This window comes from Physella acuta, unplaced genomic scaffold, assembly GCF_028476545.2.
Source record: "Physella acuta isolate Inbredline_101_S28 unplaced genomic scaffold, ASM2847654v3 ptg000197l, whole genome shotgun sequence".
NCBI classification, from domain to species: domain Eukaryota; kingdom Metazoa; phylum Mollusca; class Gastropoda; family Physidae; genus Physella; species Physella acuta.
Window position 1 is genome coordinate 1018604 of NW_026731716.1, and position 15199 is coordinate 1033802.

At 38.0% G+C, this 15199-nt stretch overlaps 2 protein-coding genes across 2 annotated transcripts; both read right to left on the reverse strand.

Moving 5' to 3' along the window:
• Positions 1–5633: 5633 nt before the first annotated feature.
• Positions 5634–6447, reverse strand: LOC131936964 (glucose dehydrogenase [FAD, quinone]-like). Its single transcript, XM_059294109.1, has 3 exons — positions 6282–6447; positions 5944–6169; positions 5634–5787 (listed from the first exon to the last, which is right to left on the reverse strand). Exons 1-3 carry the CDS (start codon positions 6445–6447, stop codon positions 5634–5636), a joined length of 546 nt encoding a protein of 181 aa, XP_059150092.1.
• A 200-nt stretch (positions 6448–6647) lies between these two features.
• LOC131936965 (choline dehydrogenase, mitochondrial-like) lies at positions 6648–14799 on the reverse strand. Its single transcript, XM_059294111.1, has 8 exons — positions 14721–14799; positions 12878–13086; positions 8468–8660; positions 8244–8375; positions 8008–8129; positions 7720–7887; positions 7144–7294; positions 6648–6916 (listed from the first exon to the last, which is right to left on the reverse strand). Exons 1-8 carry the CDS (start codon positions 14797–14799, stop codon positions 6648–6650), a joined length of 1323 nt encoding a protein of 440 aa, XP_059150094.1.
• Positions 14800–15199: the final 400 nt, after the last annotated feature.

Consider the following 15199-nt stretch of genomic DNA (forward strand, 5'->3'; position numbering starts at 1 on the left):
GTTGGTAAAGTTGTAAAACTGCAAATTAAAGTTCTTTAGCTGAAAGTTAGATGACTTAAGTTGGTAAAGTTGTAGAACTGCTAAGATCGGTGACAAATCTGTGCGGGAACAGCTGGTAGCACGAGAACTCGTTACGGTAGTCACGTGATCCTCCAGGAAAGTAAACATAGTGTCAATGGCTACCAGTAGCTACAATAACATGACAACAACATCAAAGTGGGACCAACGGCTACACCAACTAATTGGACTGATTGTCCGCCTGGTGTCAAAACGTGCAGGTAAAAAAATATTTGGTCAAGTTCACTGGACCACATCAGCCACAGAAATATCACCTGCCCGTCCATCTACCGAATAAATAAAACCATCAATCTCTAGTTTGTCAACAAAACGTCATCAATGGCCCGTAACGATCGCCTGTTTGTCAAACTAAAATAAAAATTAAATTTCGCCACGTTGTCTTCTCTGATTGGCCAACTTGGCCACACCAGTGCAGTAAGAGAGACGACTCGTATCTTAATTTCTCCTGCGTGTTCTCCAGACTCAGCTACCATATTTTTCCAACTGTTCTGTCTGACGGAAAACACGAGACAACCACAGACAACCACATCTTATCAGACAACCACCTGCCTAGCAGATATGACAACCCCTGTCTAGCAAATATGACAACCCCTGTCTAGCTAAACGGACAATCTTTTGCCTACCAGATCGAGTCAATCACTAATTCTATTTTAGGTTGAAATATGCAGCTTGTGTAATGGGAATATTTGGGCCCAAACCTATATATATATATATATATATATATATATATATATATATATATATATATATATATATATATATATATATATATAACAAGAAATTTAAAGGAACTTTAGCATTAGAGTTCATACAGATTAGAATCCATCAAGTCCGGAGTTACTAAACCATTTTTTTCATTACTTTCTTTTTTCTAAATGACAATGCTTTTTCTTTTTTAAATTCACGTGCAAGATTAAATGTTAAATTATTTTAATAAACAATTATCAGTTTTGTTTGTAATGATTAGACTTGTGAATAAATCACAGGAGTAAAACTTGTATCGACGTGTTTTAAGAAAGGTCATCTACCTCATCAAGAGGTATAGAATAATGATCGTTTGCTCATTTGCTTACAATTCGCAGTTCAAATCAGCTTACCATATTTTTCATCTTTTAGCCTCGAATTGTGCCAAATAAAATAAACCGGGAGTGATCTCCCCTAAACTTTCACGAATATTCTTATATAAAACAACAGGGGAGTGATCTCCCCTAAACTTTCTCGAATATTCTTATATAACTTGGAATGTAGACATGATTTTTAATTACTTAAACTTTTAAAAATAGAATAGAATCTCATAGAAAAAAACATTGCGCACCAAACAAACGCCGAAACAAAATGTGCATAATAGTGCGCAATATTATTAGTACTTTATAAATTTACTTGCGTTTTTGAGAAATCGGAAATAGCGTAAATTAGTACTTCCGGTCAACGAAAATTACTCAAAATTTAATAGAAGGTAGAGAATTAGATCTATTAATTACATGTTAAATTTCATTTATCTATCTGAAATAGTACTCAAGTTATAGGCTTTTGAAAAATTCAAAGTAGGAAAAAGTACCACTTCCGGTTATCGAAAATCGCTAAAAAGTTGATACGGATCTACGATTTTGATAAAATACTTATATATGAAATTTCATCAACCTAGCTGTAACGGTACTCAAGTTATCGTGTTTACACACAGACACACACACAGACAGACAGACAGACACACAGACACACAGACATACGGACAAGATTGCAAAATTATGTTTTTCCGTATCAGTGAGGTGTAAAACGTCAAGATTTGCAAAAATCTCGATTTTTTTTTTTTTTGCACCATTACAAGACTTTCTCTATACTTCGTATATACGAGAAAGTAATAAAATAGAATCTCATAGAAAAATGTATTGCACACCAAGCGAACGCCGAATAAAGATGTTCATAATGGCGCGCAATATTATTAGTACTATATACATTTAGATGCGATTTTGAGAAATCAGAAATAGCGTAAATTAGTACTTCCCGTCAACGGAAATTACTCAAAATTTGAGAGAACGAAGAGAATTAGATTTTTTACTTACATGTGAAATTTCATTTATCTATCTGAAGTAGTACTCAAGTTATAGGCTTTTGAAAAATTCAAAGTAGAAAAAGTACCACTTCCGTTTATTGGAAATCGCTCAAAAGTTGATACGGATCTACGATTTTGATAAAATACTTATATATGAAATTTCATCAACCTAGCTGTAACGGTACTCAAGTTATCGTGTTTACACACACGCAGACACGCAGACACACACACACACAGACATACGGACAAGATTGCAAAATTATGTTTTTCCGTATCAGTGAGGTGTAAAACGTCGAGATTTGTAAAAATCTCGATTTTGTTTGCACGATTACAATACTTTTTCTATACTACGTATATACGAGAAAGTAAAAATGCGAGGCATTTGAGATGTACATTACTAAGCAGAATACCGTTTAAAATGTATTATTTGAGTATGGGGGATTCCTTCCCTTTTTTTGGAAGTGATCAAAAAGTTAATCTGTAATCTGGAAATGTTGTTTTATTAGTAAATTGTGGTCATTTGTTATATTTAACCACGTATAATTGTTCCCCTTTTGATTATTCTTTCGATTTGTACATATCAATTTAACTTCAACATATAATTTACCATTATGTAAAGTATTACCAACCTACCAGTGTAAAATATGTTGTAATTTGTTTTATGGTAAATATAAGTTTAAAAAAAAAAAAAGTTTAGGGGAGATCACTCCCGCTTTATTTTTTATTTAAATATGTCTAATTCTCTTTCTTACAATGACAGCTACCCCCTTCTTAACGACCCACTGCCTATCTGTACTACCTGTCTTAAATCACACTCTGACTGTTTCTTAATACTAGCATTTACATTCCATTTTAACACCTACTTAAACACCTGCAACCCGTCCATTAAAACTATCAGCAACCCATCCAATACAACCCATCAACCCATCCAGTGCAATCCCCATCAACCCATCCTCTACAATCCCCATCAACCCATCCAATACAATCCCCATCAACCCATCCTCTACAATCCCCATCAACCCATCCAATACAACCACCATCAACCCATCCAATACAACCACCATCAACCCATCCAATACAACCACCATCAACCCATCCAATACAAATCCCCATCAACCCATCCAATACAACCACCATCAACCCATCCAATACAACCACCATCAACCCATCCAATACAACCACCATCAACCCACCCAATACAAATCCCCATCAAACCATCCTCTACAATCCCCATCAACCCATCCAGTGCAATCCCCATCAACTCATCCAATACAACCACCATCAACCCATCCTATAAAACTACAGACATCCCTATCAAACATTTACAGCGCATCTCTCAACATGAATCTATCCTGACACCTTTACCAGTGTGTGACAGATACCATTATGTTTTACAATGACGTGTTTACTAGACCAAACACCTGTCACGTGACTTTAACCCCCCCCCCCTCTGTGATGGGTTCAACCGAACTCACGCCTGCAAAAAATATAACCAATCAGAAACACGTTTAATAAGTCAACATTTTATTGATCACACTACTGCGTCTGTGATAAAAGACAAACAAACAGCATCAAGGATAGATTATAATAGGCTTATACTGGCTTGTAGTGGCCCATATTCTTTATTTACAACTGTCGGACTTGGGTATATTATTATATATTTTGGGTATTACATGTTGTGGATATACGTACTAACTATACAATGGATTTAGTTAGTAATATACAGTATCACATTCATAAAGTATCACTAACATACATTATCACTGTCATACAGTTTCACTGTTATAAAGCGTAATAAAACAATAATATAAAGCCTTAAGAGTACATGTAGCTTATAACTATTTGTAATGTTTACAAATGAGTGGAACAGCCGTCTTATTATTTAAAAAAAAAGTAGCGTAGATTACATCTCATTTAAAGAAAGTAATGTTTAACTTAACTCCACAAATAGAATGTTTACGCCACGCTTCAGTGATTTAGCAGACACACCTCAGTAACTTGATATCACCAGATTTCAAAGTCATTCTGTTGGACATCATTGGCTTCAAGACTAACAAAGCCAAATTTTAATTTAACGTTGCAACGTTTATAAATCGACATGCAAACATTAATATTTGAGGTTTGATTTTATCGAATTTTGGCCGACTCGATCACGCCTCCAACACAATTAAGGATGCGTGTCAACTGGTTATGCGCCATTTAGGTTTTTCTTTTTGGATTTACTTTGTCCAACCAAGAACAAATTGCAAGGCAGCAGTTTTTTTTTATTTTGGAGTTGTCTCTCCTAAAAGAGTTGCTGTCCCCAGCTAACGAGCTTTATCTGCCCGCGAGACTTTTCAGTTTAGCAACCATGAGCTTTACCGACTCGACCACGCCAACCCCCTTGTTTTTTTGTTTTTTTTAATTCAGGGTATATAACACATCAGGACATAACATAATTAAATAAACCGGGAGTGATCTCCCCTAAACTTTCTCGAATATTCTAATATAACACTGCGTGGGATGTCAACTCGGAATATAGACATGATTTTTGTTTACTTAAACTTTTAAAAATAGAATAAAATCTAGTACTTTATAAATTTACATGCGTTTTTTGAGAAATCGGAAATAGCGTAAATTAGTACTTCCGGTCAACGGAAATTACTCAAAATTTGATAGAAGGTAGAGAATTAGATCTGTTACTTACATGTGAAATTTCATTTATCTATCTGAATTAGTACTCAAGTTATAGGCTTTTGAAAAATTCAAAGTAGAAAAAGTACCACTTCCGGTTATCGGAAATCGCTCAAAAGTTGATAAGGATCTACGATTTTGATATAATACTTATATATGAAATTTCATCAACCTAGCTGTAACGGTACTCAAGTAATCGTGTTTACACACAGACAGACACACAGACACACACACACACACACACACACACACAGACATACGGACAAGATTGCAAAATTATGTTTTTCCGTATCAGTGAGGTGTAAAACGTCGAGATTTGTAAAAATCTCGATTTTTTTTTTGCACGATTACAATACTTTCTCTATACTACGTATATACGAGAAGTAAAAAGAAAGCACTTGCAGCAACAAAGTTGACAGAAAAACTCTGTACACGAAAATATTTACGATGTAACTACACATCAAGTAAACATACATTTACATAAGGTATTAATATAAGTGTGATCAAAGATGGAGGCAATAAAACACAGGCGAGCTTCACATTATGTAACTTCAGCCTAGTGCTTGTGAATATTGGTAGCTCCTGTTTAACAGTGGTGATCTTAATATTAAGCCAGCGTGTTAGTTTAACAGTGGTTAGTTGAAATTTACAGTTATTTCTACAGTGTTTAATGCTATAAATGAGTAGTAGCTACAATGGTGGTCTGCCCCTGATCATGTCTGCTACTATAAATGTGGGAGAGGCTGTGGTGGTGGTCTGCCCCTGATTATTATCTACTGCTATAAATGTGGAAGAGGTTGAAGTGGTGGTCTGCCCCTGATCATGTCAGCTGCTATAAATGTGGGAGAGGTTGAAGTGGTGGTCTGCCCCTGATCATGTCTGCTGCTCTCTCACCAATCATGATTGTGGGGGCGTTGGTGTTGGCGGACACAAGCCAGGGCGTGATTGAGGCGTCCACAACACGGAGACCTTGGATGCCACGGACCCTGGGGGAAAAATAAAAGATAAACATTATGTCAATCTTTACTAGAAATGGCAATGCAGAACTTTAGATAAGAACAGTTTTACTTTTATCAATTATTTTTATCCAGCAATTCATTTTTTAGTACAAGACTCTACAGCTTATATAACTGACAGATTACCTGAGTTCAGGGTCAACGACCGCTGTTGGGTCATTAGCCGGCCCCATCTTACACGTGCCCACAGGGTGGAATATGGTGAGTGGTCTAAACTTGAGCATGCACGTCCAGTATTCGTGTGAGTCGTATCTGTGTTGTTTACACGAAGGTGGCGCTGATGTCTCTGTGAGTTCAGCACCGATATCTTTCATGGGCTGGGAGTTCACGATCTTCTTACACTCCTGAATGCCTTTAACAACAAATAGCGAAATAGCATAAACGAAAGTTTTATGAAATACGGAAGTGGAAGGTCATGGTCGTTCATGTTTGTACATGTGAAAAGAAACATTGTTGGCGATTACCTCTAATTAAAAGATCGATATCCTCCTGCTTGTCGAGGTAATTAGCCCAGATGACCGGATAATCGAAGGGGTCACTTGACCTCAGCCTGATGTGACCTCGACTTTCTGGACGGCACAGAGACGGCAGACATCTAAACCCGTATTTGGCTTTATCTCTCGCTGACATCTCGGCCTTGACCTAAGATATTCATACCCTAGAGTACCCATTTCTATTTGTTGTATTACACGATTCATACACAAGCCAATACAAGATGTACACCCATATTTATGTATCCGAAGGCCATAAGCGTTGAATAAGTATAATGACTTAATGAATACTTCTAGTTGCTTAATGTTACTATGCATAAACCAACTTACATATCGGTATCAAGAACCGACATATTTGTACACACTTACACCAAAACAAGACTCAGATGTCAAGTTGGAGTCATTTAACTGTGTACATGCCATCCAACTGACTGCTCCTGCACTAGTGACTTGACCCACCTCATCCGTGTACCCAAAGCCGTCAGTCGCCACAGGAGGGAGGATGTTGAAGAAGTGGATCTGTAGGTCAGGCCAGTCTTTCTCTCTCGTCTCTTTTGTTGTACTTCTGAAGGCTAGCACCTCCAGCTGGAAGGGTGAGTTGAGAATTCCTGCAGGAGGGAGTTGTTGGGTAGATTTTATTTCTAAACTTGGGTTTTACACACATAAAGACATAATGATAAATAAAACCAATGTAATAAGTTGTAAAACGTTTACATTTCGAATTATTTTTTTTCTGGTAATTTTGCAATTTATTTAACTTAATGTAACTAAATATCGTTTAAAATCACAGTCCTGTATCGTAGAGCTTAACTTTACTGAAATCAGCGTCACGAACCTGTAGCAAACAGCTTATACTTTAGATAGGATGTCAGGCTAGTGAAGTCATCAACAGTAAAGGTCAGTGGCTCACTGACCTTGACCCCAATGTCAAACATCACGTGATCCTGAAGGTTCTCCCCCACAGGTAGGTCCACCACCAAGGGAATCTGCGGTAGATGTAAACATTAGGTGAGTGTAGCAATTAGGTAGATGTAAACATTAGATGAGTGTAGCAATTAGGTAGACGTAAACATGAGGTGAGTGTAGCAATTAGTTAGATGCAAACATTAGATGAGTGTAGCAATTAGTTAGATGTAAACATTAGGTGAGTGTAGCAATTAGTTAGATGCAAACATTAGATGAGTGTAGCAATTAAGTAGATGTAAACATTAGGTGAGTGTAAGCAGGAAGTAGATATTTAGTAGGTGATCTTGTTAGTCTCCTTCAGCATAGATAGGTCAGCATCGACAAGAATCTATAAAATATGCCAGGTATAATTCATTAAGTAGAGGTACTGTACTAGATCTATTTACTGTAACATTGATATGTGATGAGACCAACACATGATTGATTAAGCTAACAACGTGCTCACGTTCAGGCTTTCCAGATGTTTCCTAGGTCCAACACCCGACAACATGAGAATCTGTGGTGAGCCTATAGCACCAGAGGACAAGATGACCTCACGTCTAGACTTGACCACAAACTTCCTCCCGTCTTTGATGACCTCCACACCTTCAGCTCTTTTATTGGTGATGATCATCTGTGGCATAAACAATGCTCATTATTTTTTTCATTAATTATGATCACCTAGTCAAATAATGTAAAAAATTAATTTAAATAGTCGATTAGGAAAATTCAATGCAGCATGACTTGTGCTGACCTTTTGTACATGTGCGTGTATAGCTACATGAAGATTTGATCTGTGAAGGTTGGGGTGGATAAAGGCACGACTTGTACTAAACCTTTCTCCGTTGTTTGAATTCACTTGAGAGTTTGTAATTCCTGATGGAAAATGAATTTGCATATTATATTAAATAATGTCATTGTTGAGTATAGATATTTTGCCAAAAATTCTCAGGTAGTTTTCAGTCTTTGAATAAATTTAACAAAAAATACCTTCCATGGTCTTGCCGTTGTAATCTTTATTATATGGGTACCCAACTGTCTGTGCAGCTTCTATTATTTTACGCGCGATTGGCAGGGAATTTACTCTATTGATGGTCCAGGGTCCATCATGGCCATGGTACTCTGGTTATTGAAAGTGAAAATTAAGTGTTACTCTAGAAGTCTACAACCTTTTGTTTTTTGTACAACACAAGCAAAACTAAATGAGGCAAAACCTGAGTCCTGCAGCTCTGGGATCTGAATCCTCTCTGTCTTCTTGAAATACGGCAGCACGTATTGGTAGCTCCACTCTTTGACCCCCGTGTACTCCGCCCACCTGTCGTAGTCGTGTCTGGAAGCTCTGACATACTGCATGGCGTTGATACTGCTGGAGCCTCCCAGTGCCCTACCCCGGGGCCAGTAAGATCTCTGGAGGAAGAGAAGTAGTGACAACTGCAGTTATACTTAAGCATGGGTTATATTTTATAGTATACAGATTTAATGTCTACGATTATGTAAAAAGGCATGATATTTACCACACTTAACTAAAATAAATTATACAAGCTGTTACAATGAGTAAAAGGCATTCACTGAAAGGTTTATTTTTTTATAAAATTGCTGGCTCAAGATATTATAAATACAAGGAGATATTGTCATAGATCGCATCATGTGTTCTACAAACGTTGTGTTATTCATGTCATCCACCGCGGATGTGAAGGGTTTATCCAAATCAAGCATGCTGGTTCTCACTTTCATAACTTAATGCTTTTTCTCTTAATGTTACTCCTTCTCACATAGATGCACTTTATACCACACTTTCGGTGGCCGGAAAGAACCGCAACGGAAAAAAGCGCAACGGAAAAAAGCGCAAATCAAAAAGCGCAACGGAAATAAGCGCACACGGAAAAAAGCGCAAAGAGAAAAAAGCGCAAACAGAAAAAAGCGCAAAGAGAAAAAAGCGCACACGGAAAAAAGCGCAAAGAGAAAAAAGCGCACACAGAAAAAAGCGCAAACAGAAAAAAGCGCAAACGGAAAAAAGCGCAAAGAGAAAAAAGCGCACACGGAAAAAAGCGCAAAGAGAAAAAAGCGCAAACAGAAAAAAGCGCAAAGAGAAAAAAGCGCACACAGAAAAAAGCGCAAACAGAAAAAAGCGCAAACGGAAAAAAGCGCAAAGAGAAAAAAGCGCAAACGGAAAAAAGCGCAAACAGAAAAAAGCGCACACGGAAAAAAGCGCAAACGGAAAAAAGCGCAAACGGAAAAAAGCGCAAACAGAAAAAAGCGCAAACGGAAAAAAGCGCAAACAGAAAAAAGCGCACACAGAAAAAAGCGCAAACAGAAAAAAGCGCAAACGGAAAAAAGCGCAAACAGAAAAAAGCGCACACAGAAAAAAGCGCAAACGGAAAAAAGCGCAAACAGAAACAGAAAAATGCGCAACCAGAAAAAACACAACGAAAAATGTGCAAAAGAGAAATTTAGCACAAAGACCATATGGACTAGATGACACATTTATACATGACTGTTAGGGCTGCTGTGAGAGTGTCGTGTTTGATCACGTGATCTACTACCATTTAAAGCGTACCACTACCATCTGCATTCCCATCACCACGATACAGGCGATAATCACTTTTATTATCCCTACCTAACCTCTAAATTTACTGCGCTAGATGTCACTTCCCTCCCAATCGTTCCTATTCTACAGAATTGTGTATACTATTCATTTACATTCTTTAATCTCAATATAACTAAAATAGACTTTTGTTTGAAGGGTAATGAAAACATGTAAACAAAAGGGACGCTACTCTAAATCTATGCGAATACTTATATGCAGTGGCGTAGTCAGGGGGGGTTTATGGGGGGTCATAACCCCCCCCCCATAGACTCCTCGGTATATATATATATATATATATATATATAAAGTATTAGGGGGGTGGATATCAAAGTTTAAGGGGGGGGGGGGTGGTACAATCGAAAGTTTGAGGGGGAAAAAGTCTGGAAGAAACACTGCATGTAGCCTGATGTTATTATAAAACTTCATCTCTCTTTGTTTCTTTATAAAGGTTATGGAAGGTTTTTAAGGTATTTTACTGAAATTTTTACCGGACGAATGCAAAATGATATAAACAACCATAGCTCTTCTGTTATATAGGCTACATGCAGTGTTTCTTCCAGACTTTCCCCCTCCCCCCCTCAAACTGTCGATTGTACCCCCCCCCCCCAAAAAATTCGATTTGCATATATATATATATATATATATATATATATATATATATATATATATATATATATATATATATATATATATATATATATATATATATATATATATATATATATATACCGAGGGGTCTATGGGGGGGGGGGGGTTATGAACCCTCATAAACCCCCCTGCCTACGCCACTGCATATAAGTATTCGCATAGATTTCGAGTAGCGTCCCTTTTGTTTACATGTTTTCATTACCCTTCAAACAAAAGTCTATTTTAGTTATATTGAGATTAAAGAATGTAAATAAATAGTATACACAATTCTGTAGAATAGGAACGATTGGGAGGGAAGTGACATTTAGCGCAGTAAATTTAGAGGTTAGGTAGGGTATAATAAATGGTGGGGTTAGGAAAGTTAAGGGGTCCATTCTCTAATAGGCAATCTATGTCTCTTTCGTACTTTCGTGTTGGTTTATTGTCGAACCTGTCCTCACCTCACATCACAACAGTTGGGTGACGCTTACCGTGTAATGTTAAAATAAATAGCATGTAATTGAGTTAGTTCGAAGTGAGTTTTCATACAAGCCCAACGCACTAATTAAGGTTGTCGCAAAATGTAACATATATGTAACATATGTAAATGATGTCAATGAATTTTCATTAAAAAAAGATGTCTAGTACAGTTTACGAAACTTACGAACCTCGCCGATACTTTTTTGGTGAGTAGTTTGGTAAGTATGTAGGCGGGTAGGTGGCTAGGTGGGTAAGTGGGTAGGTGGGTAGTTAGGTAGGTAGGTAGGTGGGTAGTAGGTAGGTAGGTAGGTGCGTCATGATGTGAAAAAATATTAAATTCAAAATTGTTATTTTGGTGCGAATGAATGTTGTTACGAGAGATATGACGAATGCATGTTTGATGACGCGGATAAAAGAGAGTGAAGTTTTGCCATAGGAACGGGTTGTTATAGTATGCAAGCTAGGTAGTTCGGACTAGGGAGAATGTGAAAGATACTTCGTGTAATGTCGATAGTTTTAAGTTTTAACGAGAATAGTAGTTGAATAATTATTGACCAAGAAAATAATAGGCATTGTGTAAAGTGATTATCGCCTGTATCGTGGTGATGGGAATGCAGATGGTAGTGGTACGCTTTAAATGGTAGTAGATCACGTGATCAAACACGACACTCTCACAGCAGCCCTAACAGTCATGTATAAATGTGTCATCTAGTCCATATGGTCTTTGTGCTAAATTTCTCTTTTGCACATTTTTCGTTGTGTTTTTTCTGGTTGCGCATTTTTCTGTTTCTGTTTGCGCTTTTTTCCGTTTGCGCTTTTTTTCTGTGTGCGCTTTTTTCTGTTTGCGCTTTTTTCCGTTTGCGCTTTTTTCTGTTTGCGCTTTTTTCTGTGTGCGCTTTTTTCTGTTTGCGCTTTTTTCCGTTTGCGCTTTTTTCTGTTTGCGCTTTTTTCCGTTTGCGCTTTTTTCCGTTTGCGCTTTTTTCCGTGTGCGCTTTTTTCTGTTTGCGCTTTTTTCCGTTTGCGCTTTTTTCTCTTTGCGCTTTTTTCCGTTTGCGCTTTTTTCTGTTTGCGCTTTTTTCTGTGTGCGCTTTTTTCTCTTTGCGCTTTTTTCTGTTTGCGCTTTTTTCTCTTTGCGCTTTTTTCCGTGTGCGCTTTTTTCTCTTTGCGCTTTTTTCCGTTTGCGCTTTTTTCTGTTTGCGCTTTTTTCTGTGTGCGCTTTTTTCTCTTTGCGCTTTTTCCCGTTTGCGCTTTTTTCTCTTTGCGCTTTTTTCTGTTTGCGCTTTTTTCTCTTTGCGCTTTTTTCCGTGTGCGCTTTTTTCTCTTTGCGCTTTTTTCCGTTTGCGCTTTTTTCTGTTTGCGCTTTTTTTCTGTGTGCGCTTTTTTCTCTTTGCGCTTTTTTCCGTTTGCGCTTTTTTCTCTTTGCGCTTTTTTCTGTTTGCGCTTTTTTCTCTTTGCGCTTTTTTCCGTGTGCGCTTATTTCCGTTGCGCTTTTTGATTTGCGCTTTTTTCCGTTGCGCTTTTTTCCGTTGCGGTTCTTTCTGGGAACCCACACTTTCATACCTAAATGCACAATTCATGTTGTTGTGAGACAGTGTTTATATAACGATCGATAACACAACTAGAGACACGTTTATGCAATGGTAGTTTTTAAAAATGCCTATATGTTTTTAAAGTGAATTATTGATAGCTGATAATATTGTCTACTATCAAACGATTCTTAACCATTTCTTGAAACCTCACACCTTACCCTTCCTCAAAGCCTCCTACATCTACCCCTCCCCCTTGAAGCCACTTACCTTACCTCCTCCACCTAAAAAACCTCCCACCTTACCCCTCCCTGGAATCCTCCCAACGAGCCATTCTGTGGCTCCGTGTAGTACCCCCACCTTACCCCCGCCCCCCCCCCCCCCCCTGAATCCCCCCACCTTACCCCTCCCTGGAATCCTCCCAACGAGCCATTCTGTGGCTCCGTGTAGTACTCCCAGTCTGTGACTGTCCTCCAGTTGGCCACGGCTAGACCAGGTGTGTAGATGTTGGTGTCCTCCCAGTCGTTCTCACCTGCCTCCAACAGCAGCACCGTCACATCCGGGTCTTCAGACAGACGACTGGCCACTACACATCCTGCAGACCCGGCACCAACTGTGAAATTACTTCATAACATTAGTATATACATGTATTTCGCTTCATCTTAGTTACATATTGATTCCTTCTGCTTATAAGCAGCACCATAACATAAACATATTGAGATCAGTATATTATTATGTAGTTAGCTGTAAGAGCTTTAAGGGGGTAGGCTCCAGAAAAAAAACATCTTCTAAATTAAAACGTTTTATTGATTTTTTTGTGTATGTCTAATTTAGGGCGATTAAACGAAAATATTTGAAAACTTCAGGGACTCTTTTCAAAATATGGTTGCCATGGCAACTGCGGCCATCTTAAAAAAACATTTTGCTGAGTTCTAAAATTTCATAAACTACAGTAGCGTAGCGAGGGGGGGGGGGGGCGGGACATACGTCCCTGGGCGCCGACCTTAGGGGGCGCCAAAATGGGTTGGAAAAATAAATTGAAAGGATGAGGAGACGCAAATTGAAAGTTTGAAGGGGGGAGGGGTTCAAATCGAAATCTTGAGGGGGGTAGCAAATCGAAAAGTTTGTTATTCCCGGGCGCCGGGAAGGGTCGCTACGCCTCTGATAAACTAACATATATTTCGGCTATAAACATCTTGTCACGCTAGTAAAATTTGTAAAAAAAAAAAAAACAAACACATCTAATTTATGTTAAGCTAGACTAGTTTTCCTTCAACTTTGACACCTCTGTTTGTGTGTAAATTGTTAAGACGAATTAACAGTACAAGGTATGCAGAGGAAGCTTTTTAATTGGAACACTTAGTTAAACCCACGGAAGCTGAATTAAAAGATTTTCAAATTGTTTTTATAGGTTTAGTTAATTTCCGTTTTTAAAAGCTGTAAATATTTAAAAAAAAAAAGCTGAAGTTTGCAAATATGTCTCTTGACGTATTGTGCTTTCATTGAATGTAGGCCAACCATGCATGAAATAAACAATAATATAGATCTAATAATGCTTTTAAACGTCTTAATACTGAAACTGAAGTGTTTGTACAACGACCTGATTTTAAGTATTGTCTGGCATTTAGTGACGACTTGAGGTTATTGTTTGGTGGTAAAATTAAATTAAACTAGTCTTAGAAAATAGCGATTCATGGAGCAGGTGAAGTAGAGTTCACCTGTTTCTGTGAACTCCATACATAAAGGGATTGTATGGTCAACATTATATGGAGCCGCCTTTACTTTTTCTAAAGTGTTTCAGGTTCCTATCAGAGCTGGGATGACTCAGGGACGGCCTATGGACCCGAACTCAAAACTTTCAGGTAGAAGTAGAGTGCTCTACCTATCTGACCACACTGACGTTTACGGAGTGGGGCGGGGAGAACAATGTGTTGGCGAAATCTTGCTGAAATTGGATGACGCCATTAATCAAAGATACAAAAGCTGTGAAAAAAAACCAATGGTACTCACCTACAATGTAATCGTAAGTACCGTTCAGCTTCGATACCAGAGCTGGCCTGGGTGAGGTGTGATATATATCGATGTAGAGAGTTTTTACAAGAATCGCGATCACCACAACCGATACTAGTTGTATCGCAGTAGACATCCTAGCTAAATTTCAAGATTCCAAGATTTTTAATACTCCTGCAGCACGTCGAAATGTTTGTTTAAAAAGCACCCAGAAGTTTTGTTTTTATTCCTATTTACCCTCACTGTGACAACACACACAGGACCACCACCTGTCAACTGATGAACTGCTGTCACCAACTGTCAACAGGTGTACCATTGTCACCACCTGTTGAGTGATCTACAGCCACTGTACACACGCCACTAAAGTACAACTTCATACAGAAAAACATTACATTCAATGCGAGCTACCGGAGCGGAAATTTCCGTTTGATACATAGGTCAATGTTCGTCGCAGCCTGCTAACCTTGACATTAGTGTTGTATGATAACATGTTGATGATGTACATGTAACAATAACCACATGTATATTGCCAAGTTAAGTTAGGTACCCATGATAAATGACTTGACTCAGGGACTAATTACGGCTTAGGCCCGTTCCTTGAACTCGTGACTTTATGTAGTGGAGAAAATCTTATTCTCCATTTATAAATACAAATTAATATGTGTGCAGAAAAATAGCAGAACAACATAAAAAAATATAAATAACGTCTACTGACT